At 37.1% G+C, this 15165-nt stretch overlaps 1 protein-coding gene across 1 annotated transcript in view; it reads right to left on the reverse strand.

Moving 5' to 3' along the window:
- Positions 1 to 10107, reverse strand: part of LOC134532224 (uncharacterized) — a 34130-nt gene extending 24023 nt beyond the window's left edge. Inside the window, exons 1-2 of the mRNA XM_063368645.1 lie at positions 9946 to 10107; positions 6407 to 6497 (exon numbers count right to left, since the gene is read on the reverse strand). Coding sequence (XP_063224715.1) covers positions 6407 to 6497; positions 9946 to 10107 — 253 coding nt within the window. The remainder of the gene's footprint in view (positions 1 to 6406; positions 6498 to 9945) is intronic.
- Positions 10108 to 15165: the final 5058 nt, after the last annotated feature.

Genomic DNA, 15165 nt, shown 5'->3' on the forward strand with positions numbered 1-15165 from the left:
TCTGGAAGAACTACTCGGTTTCATAGCAGATAATGCTTCCTTGATCATCCAATGGCACTCCTCGGTCGAGGCTGCTACACACTGTTCAGTTGTCTGCTTGAGCTGAACTAGCTGTTGTGTCATTGTTTCATGTTCGGCTATCCTTTGCTCCTGTTTTGCAAGATGCTGCTCCAAAGACTGCACTTTACCTTCCAGCTGAATACTAGTTTCATCCACCTTCTTATTTAATTCTTCTTGAGAAGTCACGAGTTCATTACGCATATCTTCCTGGCCCCTCTTCATTACCGCTTGGTTCTTCTTCATGTCTTCGATCTCGGTCTTCATTGAATTCTTCATTTTTTCTTGGCAGTTCTTAATTTATATCTTCATTTAATTAATCTCTTCATGGCTTATCTTCAACTCTTATTGGTTATTCTTCATTTTATTCATTATTTTCTCTTGGTTTCTCTTGATTTTATATTTATTTCCTCTTGATCCTTCATCAATTTTTTTTTATTTTTTTTGGCCAACAATGCTGTTATGTTTTTAAGTTCGTTTGCCACCATCTTTCATGTCCACATATACTAACAGCCTATCACTGTCTTATTACTACACAGTAATTTCCCCTACGAGCTAACATAAACCTCTATTAAAAACTAACAGTACTTCACTACTACTACTACAGTTAAATCTAACTACAGTTCATAAACTAACTTTTCTCGAATAACTAAATTAGTAAAAATAATTTTATGTTGTTTTTAATTTTAGTTATAAAACTATAAACTAAATTTATAAATTAGGGTTATCCCACTTCTGACACAAAAATATTACGATTTATTGTGTGGCAGCTCATTTCGAAAGGACAGCCCAACTAGTTTTATTACAGTTTTATTAATTACTAATATGTACATTACTAATAAATAATTGTACTTAAAATCGTCCGATCACCAATCACTGGCACTTAAAAAGGTTTATTCGCAAGTTTCTCAATGTCTCAAGTTCCACAGTTCGCACTCCTCAATGGAGCTAAGCTCAACGGTTGGTTCGTCCCTTACCTCGCGCCTGTCCACACACACAGTCACACACCACTCAGTCAAACTTTCTGTATCCCGTTGCTCCGCATCGCGCAACTCTCGAGGTCTTTCACCCTCTTCGCCGATGTCGAACTTCCCTTCACTCGCGGAAGTCTCTAAACTCTCGGAACTCCACGGAGACCGGTGTCGCTGTTTAAGTACCTGTGGCGCCCTTCTCGAACCGACGAGAGTTGCTGTGACAAGCCGGGTCAACCTGGGCCTACCCGACGCCCGAAACATCGATAAAAGCTGATTTTGTTTGCGCCCCTCCACGCGAAGGCCTCTGTAATCTCGGAATTTCTAGGCCGCTAAAAGTGATAATTGCCCTAGACGAGACTGTGTCCGGGGTTTCGCGGTTGATGGGGGGTAATAGGTTTAGCGACGACCCTTTGTTATCCGGCGAGGCACACATTGTATGCCTTATGTCAGGGGTCGTGCAGGGCCGCCAGCCAGCTCGGAACCTGGTGCGTGCCACGGTCCTGTCTGCGTTCGTAACAATGTAAAAGTCCTGGAGAGTCTGTTTCCACATAGATAAAATTTTTTTCAAAATTTTTGCCCCTTTTTGTTTCATTTAAGTATTTAAGTATACACCATTGTACGACACTTTGCTTGATCAATGTTATGTTTGAAATATTTGTGCAATGGGAGTGCATGACTTGATGTAAGTTTTTGGACATACGCCATTGCTAAGAACTTTTTCTGTTGAAGAAAAACTAATAAATAAAATAAATAAATAAAAATAAAAATAAAAATACTCAAAAAAAAAAGATACAAAAAACACACAAAATTAAGCAAACAATTGCTGTTGTCAACAAGGATATGAACACCACAAAATATTCCGAAACAGGAATATGGTCAGCAAACAAAGAAAAAACAAAGAAAAATGTACTAAGAGAACGAAAAAATCCCCACAAATGATGACAACACAAAAATATTGAAACCCAAAATAATTCAGCACAACAGTTGAAGCGAGACAAAAAACATGACAAAACGAAAAAACAAACAAATACAATAGTTTTACCTAAATAGAAACAAGCGACGTTTCGGGAACTGCTATCTGCTCCCGTCCTCAGGCAGAGACGCACATGGTACGGAAACACAGGTGCGACTGAGAAGGGGCTGGAAAATGAGGGTATTTATAAGAGAAATGGCTACATCTTGCTCAGCCAATGACAGACGAGCTGTCTCCCCATTGGCTGTGCACCATGTAGTTAAAGCGGATTGGTTATGGTGGGTTGAGTATTGGCTATTGTTTTGTGCTGCATGGATGTTTCTCTGTTTACTGATTTGATCACCACAGATCAATATACAAAACTGGTAAAAGACCCCACAGCCAGCATTGAAAGAAAAGTGTACCAAACTCTAAAAAAACATCAGAATCACATCCCAGAAAAAACTAGATCAGAACTGACACCACACAGCAGTAAAGCACCCCACATTTACGGCCTTCCAAAGATTCATAAACCCGACATGCCTCTGCGCCCGATCATCAGTTGTTGTAATTCCCCATGCCAGAAACTATCAAAATATCTCCTGAAAATTGTTGAGCCACTAGCAGGACAGACAGATACATTTGTCAAAGATTCTAATCATTTTATTTCTATAGTCAAAACACTGAAAATAGAAAACAATGATACCCTGGTGAGTTTTGATGTCCAAAGCCTCTTCACTAATGTGCCAGTAGCCGAAACACTCAGCATTGTCAAGGCGAAATTGGAAGCTGATCCAACCCTAAAGGACAGAACTATAATACCAATCCCATCCATCATGGAAATGATTACCCTCTGTGTCACCACAACATATTTCCAGTTCAAGGATATTTTCTACAAACAGACCGATGGCATGGCAATGGGCTCTTCTCTTTCACCATTTATGGCCAATATATTTATGGAAAACTTTGAGCAAGAAGCACTTAGCAAAAGTAATAGCCCTCCAAAAATCTGGCTCCGTTATGTGGATGATACCTTCACTGTCTGGCAACATGGACCTGAAACTTTGGAGGAATTTGTGAACCACCTCAACTCTCTGAGGCCATCAATAAAATTCACATATGAAAAAGAAACCAAAGGTAGCATTCCTTTCCTGGATGTACTAGTCAGCAGAAAAAACAACAGCCTGGAAACAAAAGTATACAGGAAACCTACGCACACAGGCCAATACCTTAATTTTGCATCCAACCATCCCAAAACAACAAAAACTGGCATAATTCACACACTAACCAACCGAGCTGAGATTATTTGTTCTGATGAGAAATCTATTGCGGTTGAACACAATCATATAAAAAAAGAACTCATAGCCAATGGTTACCCTGTCAACACCATCAAACAGCATTTGAAATCCAACAAAACACTCAAATCCACAGAAACTGAGAAACCTGCAGGAACCCTAGTTATTCCATATGTTCAAGGGCTTTCAGAAAAAAATAAGACGCCTAGGAAATAAATATGGACTTCAAACAGCATTCCGTTCTAAATCTACTATTAAAAGTATTGTTACCAAGGTGAAACCAGCCACAGAAAAATTACAAACTCACAACTGTGTGTATCAAATCCCCTGTGAATGTGGCCACATGTACATAGGTGAAACTGGCAGAGCTCTATCCACCCGAATCAAAGAACACAAAAACAACTGCAAGAAGGGTGAAACCCTAAAATCCAGACTTGCTGAACATACATGGGAAAATAGCCACAAAATTCTCTGGGAAGACTCCACACCACTCATACAGGAATCCGATAAAATAAAAAGGAAAATCAAAGAATCAGCCTTCATTATTAGCAATAAAAATATTTTCAGCCAGCAGAGCATTGAATTAAAAAATATGTGGATCCCTTTGATAAAGAGAGAAACATCCCTGCAGCACAAAACAATAGCCAATACTCAACCCACCATAACCAATCCGCTTTAACTACATGGTGCACAGCCAATGGGGAGACAGCTCGTCTGTCATTGGCTGAGCAAGATGTAGCCCTTTCTCTGATAAATACCCTCATTTTCCAGCCCCTTCTCAGTCGCACCTGTGTTTCCGTACCATGTGCGTCTCTGCCTGAGGACGGGAGCAGATAGCAGTTCCCGAAACGTCGCTTGTTTCTGTTTAGGTAAAACTATTGTATTTGTTTGTTTTTTCGTTTTGTCATGTTTTTTGTCTCGCTTCAACTGTTGTGCTGAATTATTTTGGGTTTCAATATTTTTGTGTTGTCATCATTTGTGGGGATTTTTTTCGTTCTCTTAGTACATTTTTTTTTTGTTTTTTCTTTGTTTGCTGACCATATTCCTGTTTCGGAATATTTTGTGGTGTTCATATCCTTGTTGACAACCGCAATTGTTTGCTTAATTTTGTGTGTTTTTTGTATCTTTTTTTGAGTATTTTTATTTTTATTTATTTATTTTATTTATTAGTTTTTCTTCAACAGAAAAAGTTCTTAGCAATGGCGTATGTCCAAAAACTTACATCAAGTCTTGCTTGATCAATGTTTCCATGTTTGTTCCAAATGTACAATTTAATATTATGCATATTTTTTGTCAGTTTATTTCCTCTACAGCAGTCATGTGCGTCTTTTAACATTGCAGTTTCGCTTAGGTTCTAAAAAAATATACATATTTATCCTTTCTCTATGGCATTTTCCTATGAATCCTGCCTTAACAAAAGCAAAAGTGTACACTTGATAACATTATTAAGACCGAGTATTTATAAATACAAGATAACATGTTTTAATTTTAAAATATTTCTGTTTTTCTTTAAATGTATAATTTTAGTTTTATGATATGGTTTTCAAAACCTCGCTATATATTTGTATATTATTCGGGGTGTGGAATGGGCGGACCAATGAAGCGAGGCAGTGGCGTACTCACGAGGAAACAGTAACGTACCCACCCAGACCAACAATACATACATTAAAGTAAAGCCAGTAGTGGAGCCACGAGGACCGACAGTGGCATACCAAGGAGAAGGGACTGTGATTGGCCCGCCAGAAGGTTAATTGGTGGACCCGCAAGGAGGGAAGTGGTGGAACTACGAGAAAAGGTAGAAAAGTACCCAGAAAATAAGTCAGAGGCTGAGTAATGTAGTGCGGCTTGGCAAACATAAGAGGTGTGAAAGTGGCTTACACATAAGGAGGGGCAGTGGCAGACATATAAACGCGTCAGTAGAGAATCAATGAATAGGTGCAGTTGCGAACACTATAGGTCAAACAGTGATATACCAAAGAAAAGCCTCAAAGGAAAAATAATTTAGAGCAGCAGTGACAGACACACGAGGACGGGCAGTGACGTACCAACGAGGAGGTTCAGTAGAGTAGAAGACTAACGAGTAGAGACAATGGTTAAACTTCCAGGAACAACAATGTTAGAACAAGGAGAGACAATGTTGGGCACACGAGGACCGACAGTGATGTACCAATGGGGATGTTCAGTAGAGGACTATTGAGAAGAGACAATGGCTGAACTCCCAGGAGCGACAATGGTAGAACAACAAGGAGAGACAATGTTGAGCACATGAGGACGGCAGTGACCTACCAACGAGGAGATTTAGTGGTGAACCTACGATGAAGAGCAATGGCGGACCTTGGGGATGGAACAATGGTGGACCAACTAGGAGGGACATTGTTGGACCCTTTAAGACTAACTTTAACATACTCTTGTTGGTTAAATTACATTAATAATTTTTGCTTTGGGTAATTTACGCAGTGTTGATTGTTTAGTTTGTAAGATAAAGTGTTTAGATACTTTAATAACACTAACGGCATGACAGAATTAACATTCACATAGATGTACGATTAGAACATTGTGTTCAGAGAGACGAGGGATATTATAGCAGCAGCAGCATCAGCAATGCGGATTTTCCAAAGATGTTTTCACAGAAGGAGTGTACCGAATTGGAAGTCCATCATAAATCTAGATCATTAACTGTGTGGAAATTAGAGTTTAGTACCTAAAGTGTTAACGATAGTGCCAGGAGTGTTATTAAAACGCCACATTATGATTATGATGCCTTTGATCTCGTAGTCAAACAGGCGTCAGCTAGCATTTGGGACATAGCGCGAAACATGCGTGACTGCACATAAAACACAATATAAGATACTTTTCCACTGGAGTGGCACCTTTCTGCACTAATAAATAACATTTATGCGCTTCTATTAGCAATATAATTATTAAGATATGCGATTTTAGTCATTTTTTTTTTCCAAACAAAAAATACGCTACTTTTATCCTAAATAAATATATATCCTAAATATCCTAATTAAAAATTACATTATTTTTAACATTATTTAATAATGCTTTTGACATCTCCTCATAATGTGTGCATCATATTGAGAACATAAAATATATATTAAACATCTCTAAACAATTACACTTACCTTTCATTAAACAGCTTGTTGTTGCAATGTCAATGTCCAAAACCCATTTATCTTCATCAATAACTGATTCTTTATCATATTCCAAAGAAACCTGTAGAAAAAATAACCAATTTTACCACCAAGAAAACTTATGATATAATAAAATTTAAAAAAAAAACTAAGTAAGACTTAACGAATAAATTTAAAAAAATGCAATACAAATTATTAATAGTTTTTAGATGGTTTTAGATTTAAAGTTTAAATGATCACTAGTTTAAGTGGTTATCAGTTTCTAAATCAATATTCTAAAGCAATATTCAATCTTTTTGACCTTGATAATTCGTTTAGATTTTTTTTTTTTTTTTTACATTTTTTCGATGACAATGCCAGAGAACGATTAACACACCCATTTAAAGAAAGTTGGGGAAATAATAGGGCATTGACAATTTGAATAAATTTCGGTTAACGATTGAAAGTAGAAAACAAGATGAATGGACAGAGAATAGGTATAACCTGGGCTTTCCCAAATATCAGCCTGATATTTTACTTTGGAGTCACCTCGCTCGGTTACTTTAACGTTGTTTATACGTAGAACCTTCAAACTAATAATTGTTCACAATAATTATATAATTGTCACAAATATATACGCTATAAATATATCTCACCAAAAAAAGATATTAATTTTTAAATAATAATAATCTAATATTAATTTCCATGGAAGATTGGGATTTACCACTGATTGAAAACGTTATTATACTACCTGTATGGATATCTAAAATGGCTCTCGGAGCCCACCACGGAAAGGGTGTCTTAACTCGCCTGCTGTGACGGCACAGCGTCCTGGCGTGCTAGGGCTTGCCCACTCGGATCCGTCAGGGCCCTCCTTGCTGGACGGCGCACGCTCTTCGGCTTCGCTCAGTGAGTCGGCCTTCACCTCGTTCTTAAGAGCGGGCTCTCTTTCCAGGTCGTCATTATATATTTATTGAACCACAGACAAACTTTAAGACTTGTTAAATGGTTCGACTCTTACGTAATGAAAAATATGTACATCGTGACTTTTTGTATAATTAACTGCCCAACATCATTTATATTTTTTGGGGGAGAATAAAAAGTGAATGGATTTCAAAACCAAATCTTTTAAGATGTAAAGGCAATAATACTGAAACTTCACGATTGGGTTTGCATTTCTACATTATTAAAATTTGTTTTAATTTGCTTAGCTCTCAAAATCCTTAAAAATTTCAGAATTTCGAAAGGCCAGGTAAAATTAAATAACATTTTCTGAAAGAAGTTATAACCGTTTCTTGAAGTAGCCACTAGCATTTATGTTAAATCTAATCTGTTTTCCAGTTGATTATACTTATTTGTACACGCCAAAAACTTTACAAATTTAACTAAAACAATTAATTGCGCAAAAAGTGCGCGATGTAAAAATTTTTGCATGTAAGTTAAACTCTTCAAAAAGTTTACATGTTTACCAGAATTTAGCAAGAATACAAATTAATGAACTGAAATGCGAGCTCGAGCAGTCATGCCTCTGCAAGACAGATTGGCTGGCCAGTCCCCCACTTGCTGGGTTTTACTGCAGTGTTCATTGCAGGTATCTTCGTTCCTGCGGCAGACGTCTGCAGGGAATAGAAGTTCGGACCCCTCCATTAATGTTCCCCGATCGATGACTTCAATTTGATTCAGAATGTTTTCCCATGATCTCAAAGTTCACATAAGTAAATGTATAAACCTCTCTGTCACAGGCTTCTTTAGACAAAATTCATTCACCCTTAGTTCGTTCTCCACACTGTTCTCTAAACTTTTCGGCGTTCACTGACTTTAGGGCCGCAGACCACATTTTCAAGTTTGGGTCGTGGAATGACTAGGCGTGTGGAAGGGATCAGCACGTGGAAGGGCTCGGCGTGTGTAAGGGCTCGGAATGTGGAAGGGCTCGGAATGTGGAAGGGCTCGGAATGTGGAAAGGTTAAGCCCATGGAAGTGCTCGGAACGTGGAAGGGCTCGGCACGTGGAAGGGATCGACACGTGGAAGGGCTCGGTACGTGGAAGGGATCGGCACGTGGAAGGGCTCGGCGCGTGGAAGAGTTGGGAAAGTGTAAGGGTTGGGAATGTAGAAGGGCTCATATAGTAGAAGGGCTCGGCGCTTGGAAGTATTACAGAACTGAGATATTGTAGCGGGCAGTGACTCGCAGTAAAGGGCGAATTTAATATCAGAAGTAAACTTGTTCAAATATTTTAATAAATAAGTGATATAATTTACTCCAATGCATTTAAATTTATGGGCTTTGACGTCACCCTTTGAAAATTTGCTCTATGTAAATCTTTGAATGTAGAAAAATCAATGCATTCCAAAGTTTTTAAAAGCGGTAGGTGAGTTTAGAAATAAATCACCCAAATTATTCTTGTAAGATCTTTCACCGCTTACTCCCGATTTACACCTGTATCAGTAACTATTCATACACTACCCGATAATAAAAAGACATTTAATGAAGTAAACATTATTGGCAAAATTGAGTTGAAAAACATAAATAATAACAATTATCCGTGCAAATAATAGCATACAGAACGAAATTAATAAAAAATAAAATAAGATATGAAAGTGAGGAGGCAAACGTCGGATAGATGCTCAGTTCCTACCAGCGATAACCAGACATTCCGTTAATTTAGTTTTATTCTTGAGTACAAAACTATGGACTGTTATTTATTATTATTTTTTTTTGCGTTGCATACATGGAAAAAAAATAATTTCGCCGTTACATGCAGCAGTTTTTCGTTATAAATGCAAACTAAATAAAGGAGCAGTTACAAATATGTTCGAAAGACAAATCACGCGTTTGCGTATAAAAAATATAAAATAAAAGAGTATCACATAAGAAAGAGAAGTTATTATAATGATATTTGTCGTTCGCGTCAACTCAAAACCTTAGCCGCTAGGCCCCTCGTTCAAGGCTCCTGAACAACAGGGCGGATGTCTACACCCGTCAGCGCCACATGGCCGTGCACACATGTTACATCGCCAGAAAGCTTCCACTTGAGAGAAAACATTCAACGATGCATCGTGGCCTCAAGTCCGTCTGCGCCTGGATACTTACTTTGAGTATGTTTGCCTCAGGGTAGCAATTACTATTCACGTATGAAAATTCTTACGTTTTTATTTCAAATGTATTCATATATGAGGGGCGCAACAACAAGGGGGGAAGGCAAGGGTATTTTGTCCCTCCCCCCCCTCTGAAACCGTGAAGTGAGGGCAAACGGGGGCAAAGAAAGTGCTGTGTAATCAATTTTTAGATAATGAAACTGATTAAATAGCACCATTTTCCATCGTGAAATAGAAATTTTCCCGGGGGAGGACCCCCTCCCCCCCCGCTTCAATAGCGGGGGATCGATGATTCTTTATAAATAGGTATATTGCCCCCTTCTTTGGAAATGTAGTTGTTGCGCCCCTGGTTATGACGGATCGTGCAGGGCTAGTGCGGCGCCACGCGAGACGCTATGCCGGCACGTGCCGGGAGGGGGTGGGTTGCCCAGCGGGCAGGGAGGGCCGGAGCGCTCACCCTGAGGCCGTCGAGGCGCGCGATGAAGCTGGCCAGGCGCAACTGGCCGCCGGACAGGCGCGCGTGTCGCCGCCAGCTGAGCGGCGCCTGGCAGGGCGTCTCGGCGCCGAGGCAGCCGGCGCCCAGGGCCAGGCACGCCAGCAAGGCGAGCAGCGGCGGCATCGCGGGCTCCCCTGCTGTGGCCGCACTCGAGCCCAATTGCCCGCTCCAGCTGCAGCTGCTTCTTGTTTGTCCGCCTCTACCAAGTGGCGGGGTCGCGCTGTCTCCCTACTCGCCGCTTTCCCACCAAACTACTACAGGCCTGCGAGTTATTTGTAGGCCCGCATACAGTTTTACAACGCAAAACCCTTCCTTTCATTTGACTAGTTTACGCCTGAATAAATTACGCTCTCATAATAATACTTAACATTTATTCAATAATTGCACCTGGAAAATTTAATTTGCTCTTACATTCAACAACACTCCCAATGTGCCAACCCGGTCCATTATGCAAAAAAATTTTTATGTGTAAACATTTTGGCTTCTGGCATACGGCCTTTCGGTAGGCGTACTTTCGCGAAGATGGAACGGAGTTCGATGAACGGAAATGAAACAAAAAAAATATGGCGGACCCATGTGAAGCAACAGGAACACGTATATACTTGCTTTCGTAAACATTAGGGTACATACCAAACGTATTAGTCAGCCAAATGAAACTTTATGACAGTAAAACTATCCTGGAATATTTTTGGTAAATTGAAATAGTTAAAGTAAAAATTAATCTAAAGTTTTAAAATACCTTAGAAACCTGGTATTTCAATAATGATTATAAAACACATTATTCTTGCAACATGTGAACGGTCTCGATGCACACAGCGAGCACGCGATTTTAACCTCAAGAAATGAGATTCAAAATACCGTCACTGGCAATAATTATTTAAAAAATTTAATTACATTGATAGGCCTATATAATTATATCACATAATAATAATCTTAAATAAGCTCAATAAGAGAATAATTAGTTGGAAGTATTAACAGAAAGATTTCAGCAGTTATGTGCTCGCGAACGACAGACACTACTCTACTCGCGATCAACATTTTAACCAATACTCAGTTATTGGACAACTATCAGGAAGTGCACTATTCATTATTTCGTAATTGTTCTGTTTTTACTGGTAAACAGTTCAATTTTTGTTTAATGCTAACAGGAATATATGTTTATTTATGTATATAAAATGTGTCATCCATTCGGTCAGTAGAAATTTCATCGTAATTTTGCGTAAATATTAGGTGCTTAGTAAATTATATATAATAACACTTTAAAGCTAAATTAAGTTTTCTTATGTCGTTTTCTTTTATCCAATATGCACGGAGACATCAGCGGAGTAAATGCATGAAGAATTGTTCTCGTAAGAAGTTCCGCTGCGATGAGTGTCATGTTTGGTTTACTCGTATTGACAATTTGAGACTTCATACGAAAAACTTTAATGGTGACGTCCGTGTGCCTACTGTTGAACTACCTGCAATATTTCCGCTTCACGCTTTAGATAGGAGAGACACATGCGTACAAAAACAAAAAGATATTTTCCGCAATTAATTGTGGTAATGCCTGAACATAATCTAAACTAAACTGTGCTTGGTGCATTACGAATAAATGATAACGTATTCCACTTAGCAACATATTCATTTTGTGGAACGTTGAAAACTACTATTTTCTAAATAAATTTAGTGAATCAAATAGATTTGTAAAATTCTTGATGATATCAAGCAGAACGTAATCAATCAGCTTACATAAGAAGTAGCACTGTACGGATCTTTAAAGTTTATCTTGTGGTTGGCCTATGTATAATGGCAAACCATATCCGTTCGAGCCCAAAGTGTTGAAGTGTCCATTCAAGAGAATAAAAAGTCTCATTTATAATTCCAACGATGTAAAACAGTATGTTAAACACAGCAACGAAAAACTCTGTCAGGAATAAAACGACTATGTAGGCAAAGGATCTAGCTGGTCTTCAGTAAACCGAGTGTAACTAAGATTTAGTCAGTTCAAGCCAATGCACAACAAAAATCTTATTATATTGTAAGTGTTTTTATAGTAGTGTATGATTTATGTAAAAAAAAATTCAAAATTTTTTGTTTTATTTCCTGAATCTGACACTTTTTTTAATAATAAAAGTTGTATTTATTGCATTAATCAAGGATTGAACGGACGAAGGATATCATTCGAATTAATAAGTACATTAATATTAAATTTTTTTATGAATTTTGGAATCTTCCTAAAATTTCTAGGTCAAATATTATAAATTTCCAAGATGGCGGCCAATAGGTCATCATCGGCTTACTAGCAGCTTAGGCTTATTTTAAGTACTTAACACCATATTTCATTTAGAAAGGTGTTTTTAAACTAAATTTACATTTTTCGATCGATCAAGTATTAAATGTAGGATAGGATTCAATTCTGTATATTAATTACAGACTTTTTTCAAATGAATTCTGGAATTTTTCCTGAATTCATAGCTAAATAAATACATCTTTTTTTAAAATAAGGTCCTAATATTTTTAATGGGGGGGGAGGGGGGGAAATGCGCCCTGGCATATTGAATATTTATTGCACTCTAGCGGGTGAAAATAAAACTCTTATACTGGCAGAGCCCTTTGGCAGATTAAAATAGCATGGTGGTATCCAGCCGAAAAAACAATATGGCGGACGTGAAGTCATGGGTGAAGACGTGAAGTGGTGGGAGGTCATTCTGACGTTGGCTTCCATGGAGGAAGGACCTGTCATCATTTTTATTTTGACCTCACAAGGTTCGCACTGAAGACTCCATGAAGCCTGAAGCCTGGGTTCGGATTCCCATTTGTATACTAATATGAAAAACTTTTGTCTAAATGAATTTTTGAAACGACCAACGATAACAGCTAATGGGTGAAAAAATACAGAGAACAAAATTTTTTATAACTTCCTTAATAGGCACATTCTCGTATCCGTTCAGATGGTTTGTTACTTAAATGAACTTGATGTAATACATTTGCCTGTAACAAAAGTTATTACATCCAAATATTTCATAATATGAAAAAGAAAACGGTCGTTCAAGGGAAAAAAATCATAACTAGCTTATTTCGGAAACTGTCATATTTATTACAATTTATTTAAAACAATTTCCCTAATATAATGTATGCTATGTCGAACCATTACCACATTGGGTTTTAAAAACAGCCGTTTAAATGAAAAAAAAAATTATTACGTCCGTATTAAATACACTATTGAATCCGAACTTTTTTATTTAATTTATTCTTAACATTATATAAAACTTTTGTCACAAGTAATTTGCTGTATAAGCTATTATAAAGGCAGGGTATGGAAATAATTAGTGCTTATGAAAACAATTAATGTCCTTTATCAGTTTAACTATCTTATACATTAATATTTTACGTAAGGAACCTCAACCTTATCTTAAATTTATGGCCATAACTCTTTTTTATAATATGAACTATAACTACTAAGAGTTGAGAAAGAGGGATTTAAAAGTTTTAAAAAATGTTAAGAATTTACTTAATACTTATAGGACTATCACATTTGGTAAGTTTATTCTAAAGCTTCAAAATATCTTAAAAAAACTTAATCCAAATTTGTTTTTATTAAGACCACTTATTAGTGCAAGGGTTAAAATGTAGTTTCTAAAGGTGAAAAAATTTAACTCCTTTTCTTTTCAGTTGTTTGCCAATTTAATAAATTGTGAATCTCATGCCTTTATCATTTTAATAAAGTTTATACCATCGTTTACACTTTCACATTCATCAACTTTTGCTTTACTGTGTTTAGAAGAAAGAATTGGCTAAACCGTATTAAAAATACCTCAATTTTATTAAGAATTTGGAATCATGCGAATTTTTAATATTTTAATTACAGATATAAAATTTCTTATCATATTTTTTATTAATTGGTTGTATGTTTGCTTAGTATTACATAAACAAAACTCCTAATGTTAACATACCTCTCCTTTTAAGCCGACTTCAAAAAAGGAGGATGTTCTCAATTCGTCTGTATTTTTTTTTAATGTTTGTTACCTCAGAACATTTGACTGGGTGAACAGATTTTGATGATTCTTTTTTTATTTGAAAGCCGGTGCTTCCCGTGTGATATCATTTCAATTTGGTCCAGTTCTGACAATGTCATACATTAGAAAACCATATAAGTCTTAAATTTGCATTAAGTATTTGCGCGACAAATGGACGAATAACTAAGTATCACGACAACCGATTTCGATGATTCTTTTTTTTATTGGAAATGATCTACTTCAAGGGTAGTTTTATGAAAGTTTGGTTAGGTTCTGTTTATGGAATCCATGACAAAGTAACGGAACTCATGAATTCTTAGGAGCAAATTAACGATACTCGGCCGAATCTTTTATAGGCTATCCGAATATTTTTGTCACATACCGTAACGTGGATCAAGCTAAGACGGTTTGCACGTTGCTCCTCTGTCTCTCTGGATAGACTATCGTGTATCACGCTGAGTCGGTGGGCACGTTGCTTCTCCGTCTCATTCGATAGACGATCGTTGATCAAGCCGAGACGATGACTACGTTTTTCGATATTTTACCTGTTCAAAACTTTTTCATGCAAAGCCGCATTTTCGAAAGTCTATTTTTGCGCTCTTCGCAAGTCACTTTTGAAATTGTCCTCGAGGTAGATTTCCTCTGTTGAGATAGGCGTTTCTCCCTGACTGCGTTTGTTTCATATAAACGGCACGGTCTCACGTTTAGTAGGTCTACCCATATTCAGACAAATTAGTTAGTGTAGACTACAGATTCACTTAAAATCAAAAAATAAACACAAATTTTAACAAAAAAACCGACTTAAAAAACTATTCCAAAACAAATTAATATACACTAAAAAGTAAAAAAAAAAATAATTGCGTATTCTTCTACAACTTAATAATCTACTTACTTTTTCTACTTATCAATATGTAGGTACGATCAATGTGTTTACCACACAAGAAGGTAGGTATAATGTAGTTACAATTATTGTTATTTTTGGAGTCGGTGTCAGCCAAGGAAACACTACAATATACCTTGCAATAATAATACGAGAATACTTTAAGAAATATTTTTTTTTACAAATTAACTACTATACGAACGACAATATACTGTGAGTAATGTGACAGAATACCAATACCTAATTAAACCCATTTACAAATTAACGTTTATTTACAATATACTGTGACAATATCTGCGACCT

The sequence above is a fragment of the Bacillus rossius genome, chromosome 5 (assembly GCF_032445375.1).
Source record: "Bacillus rossius redtenbacheri isolate Brsri chromosome 5, Brsri_v3, whole genome shotgun sequence".
Taxonomy (NCBI): Eukaryota; Metazoa; Arthropoda; class Insecta; order Phasmatodea; family Bacillidae; genus Bacillus; species Bacillus rossius.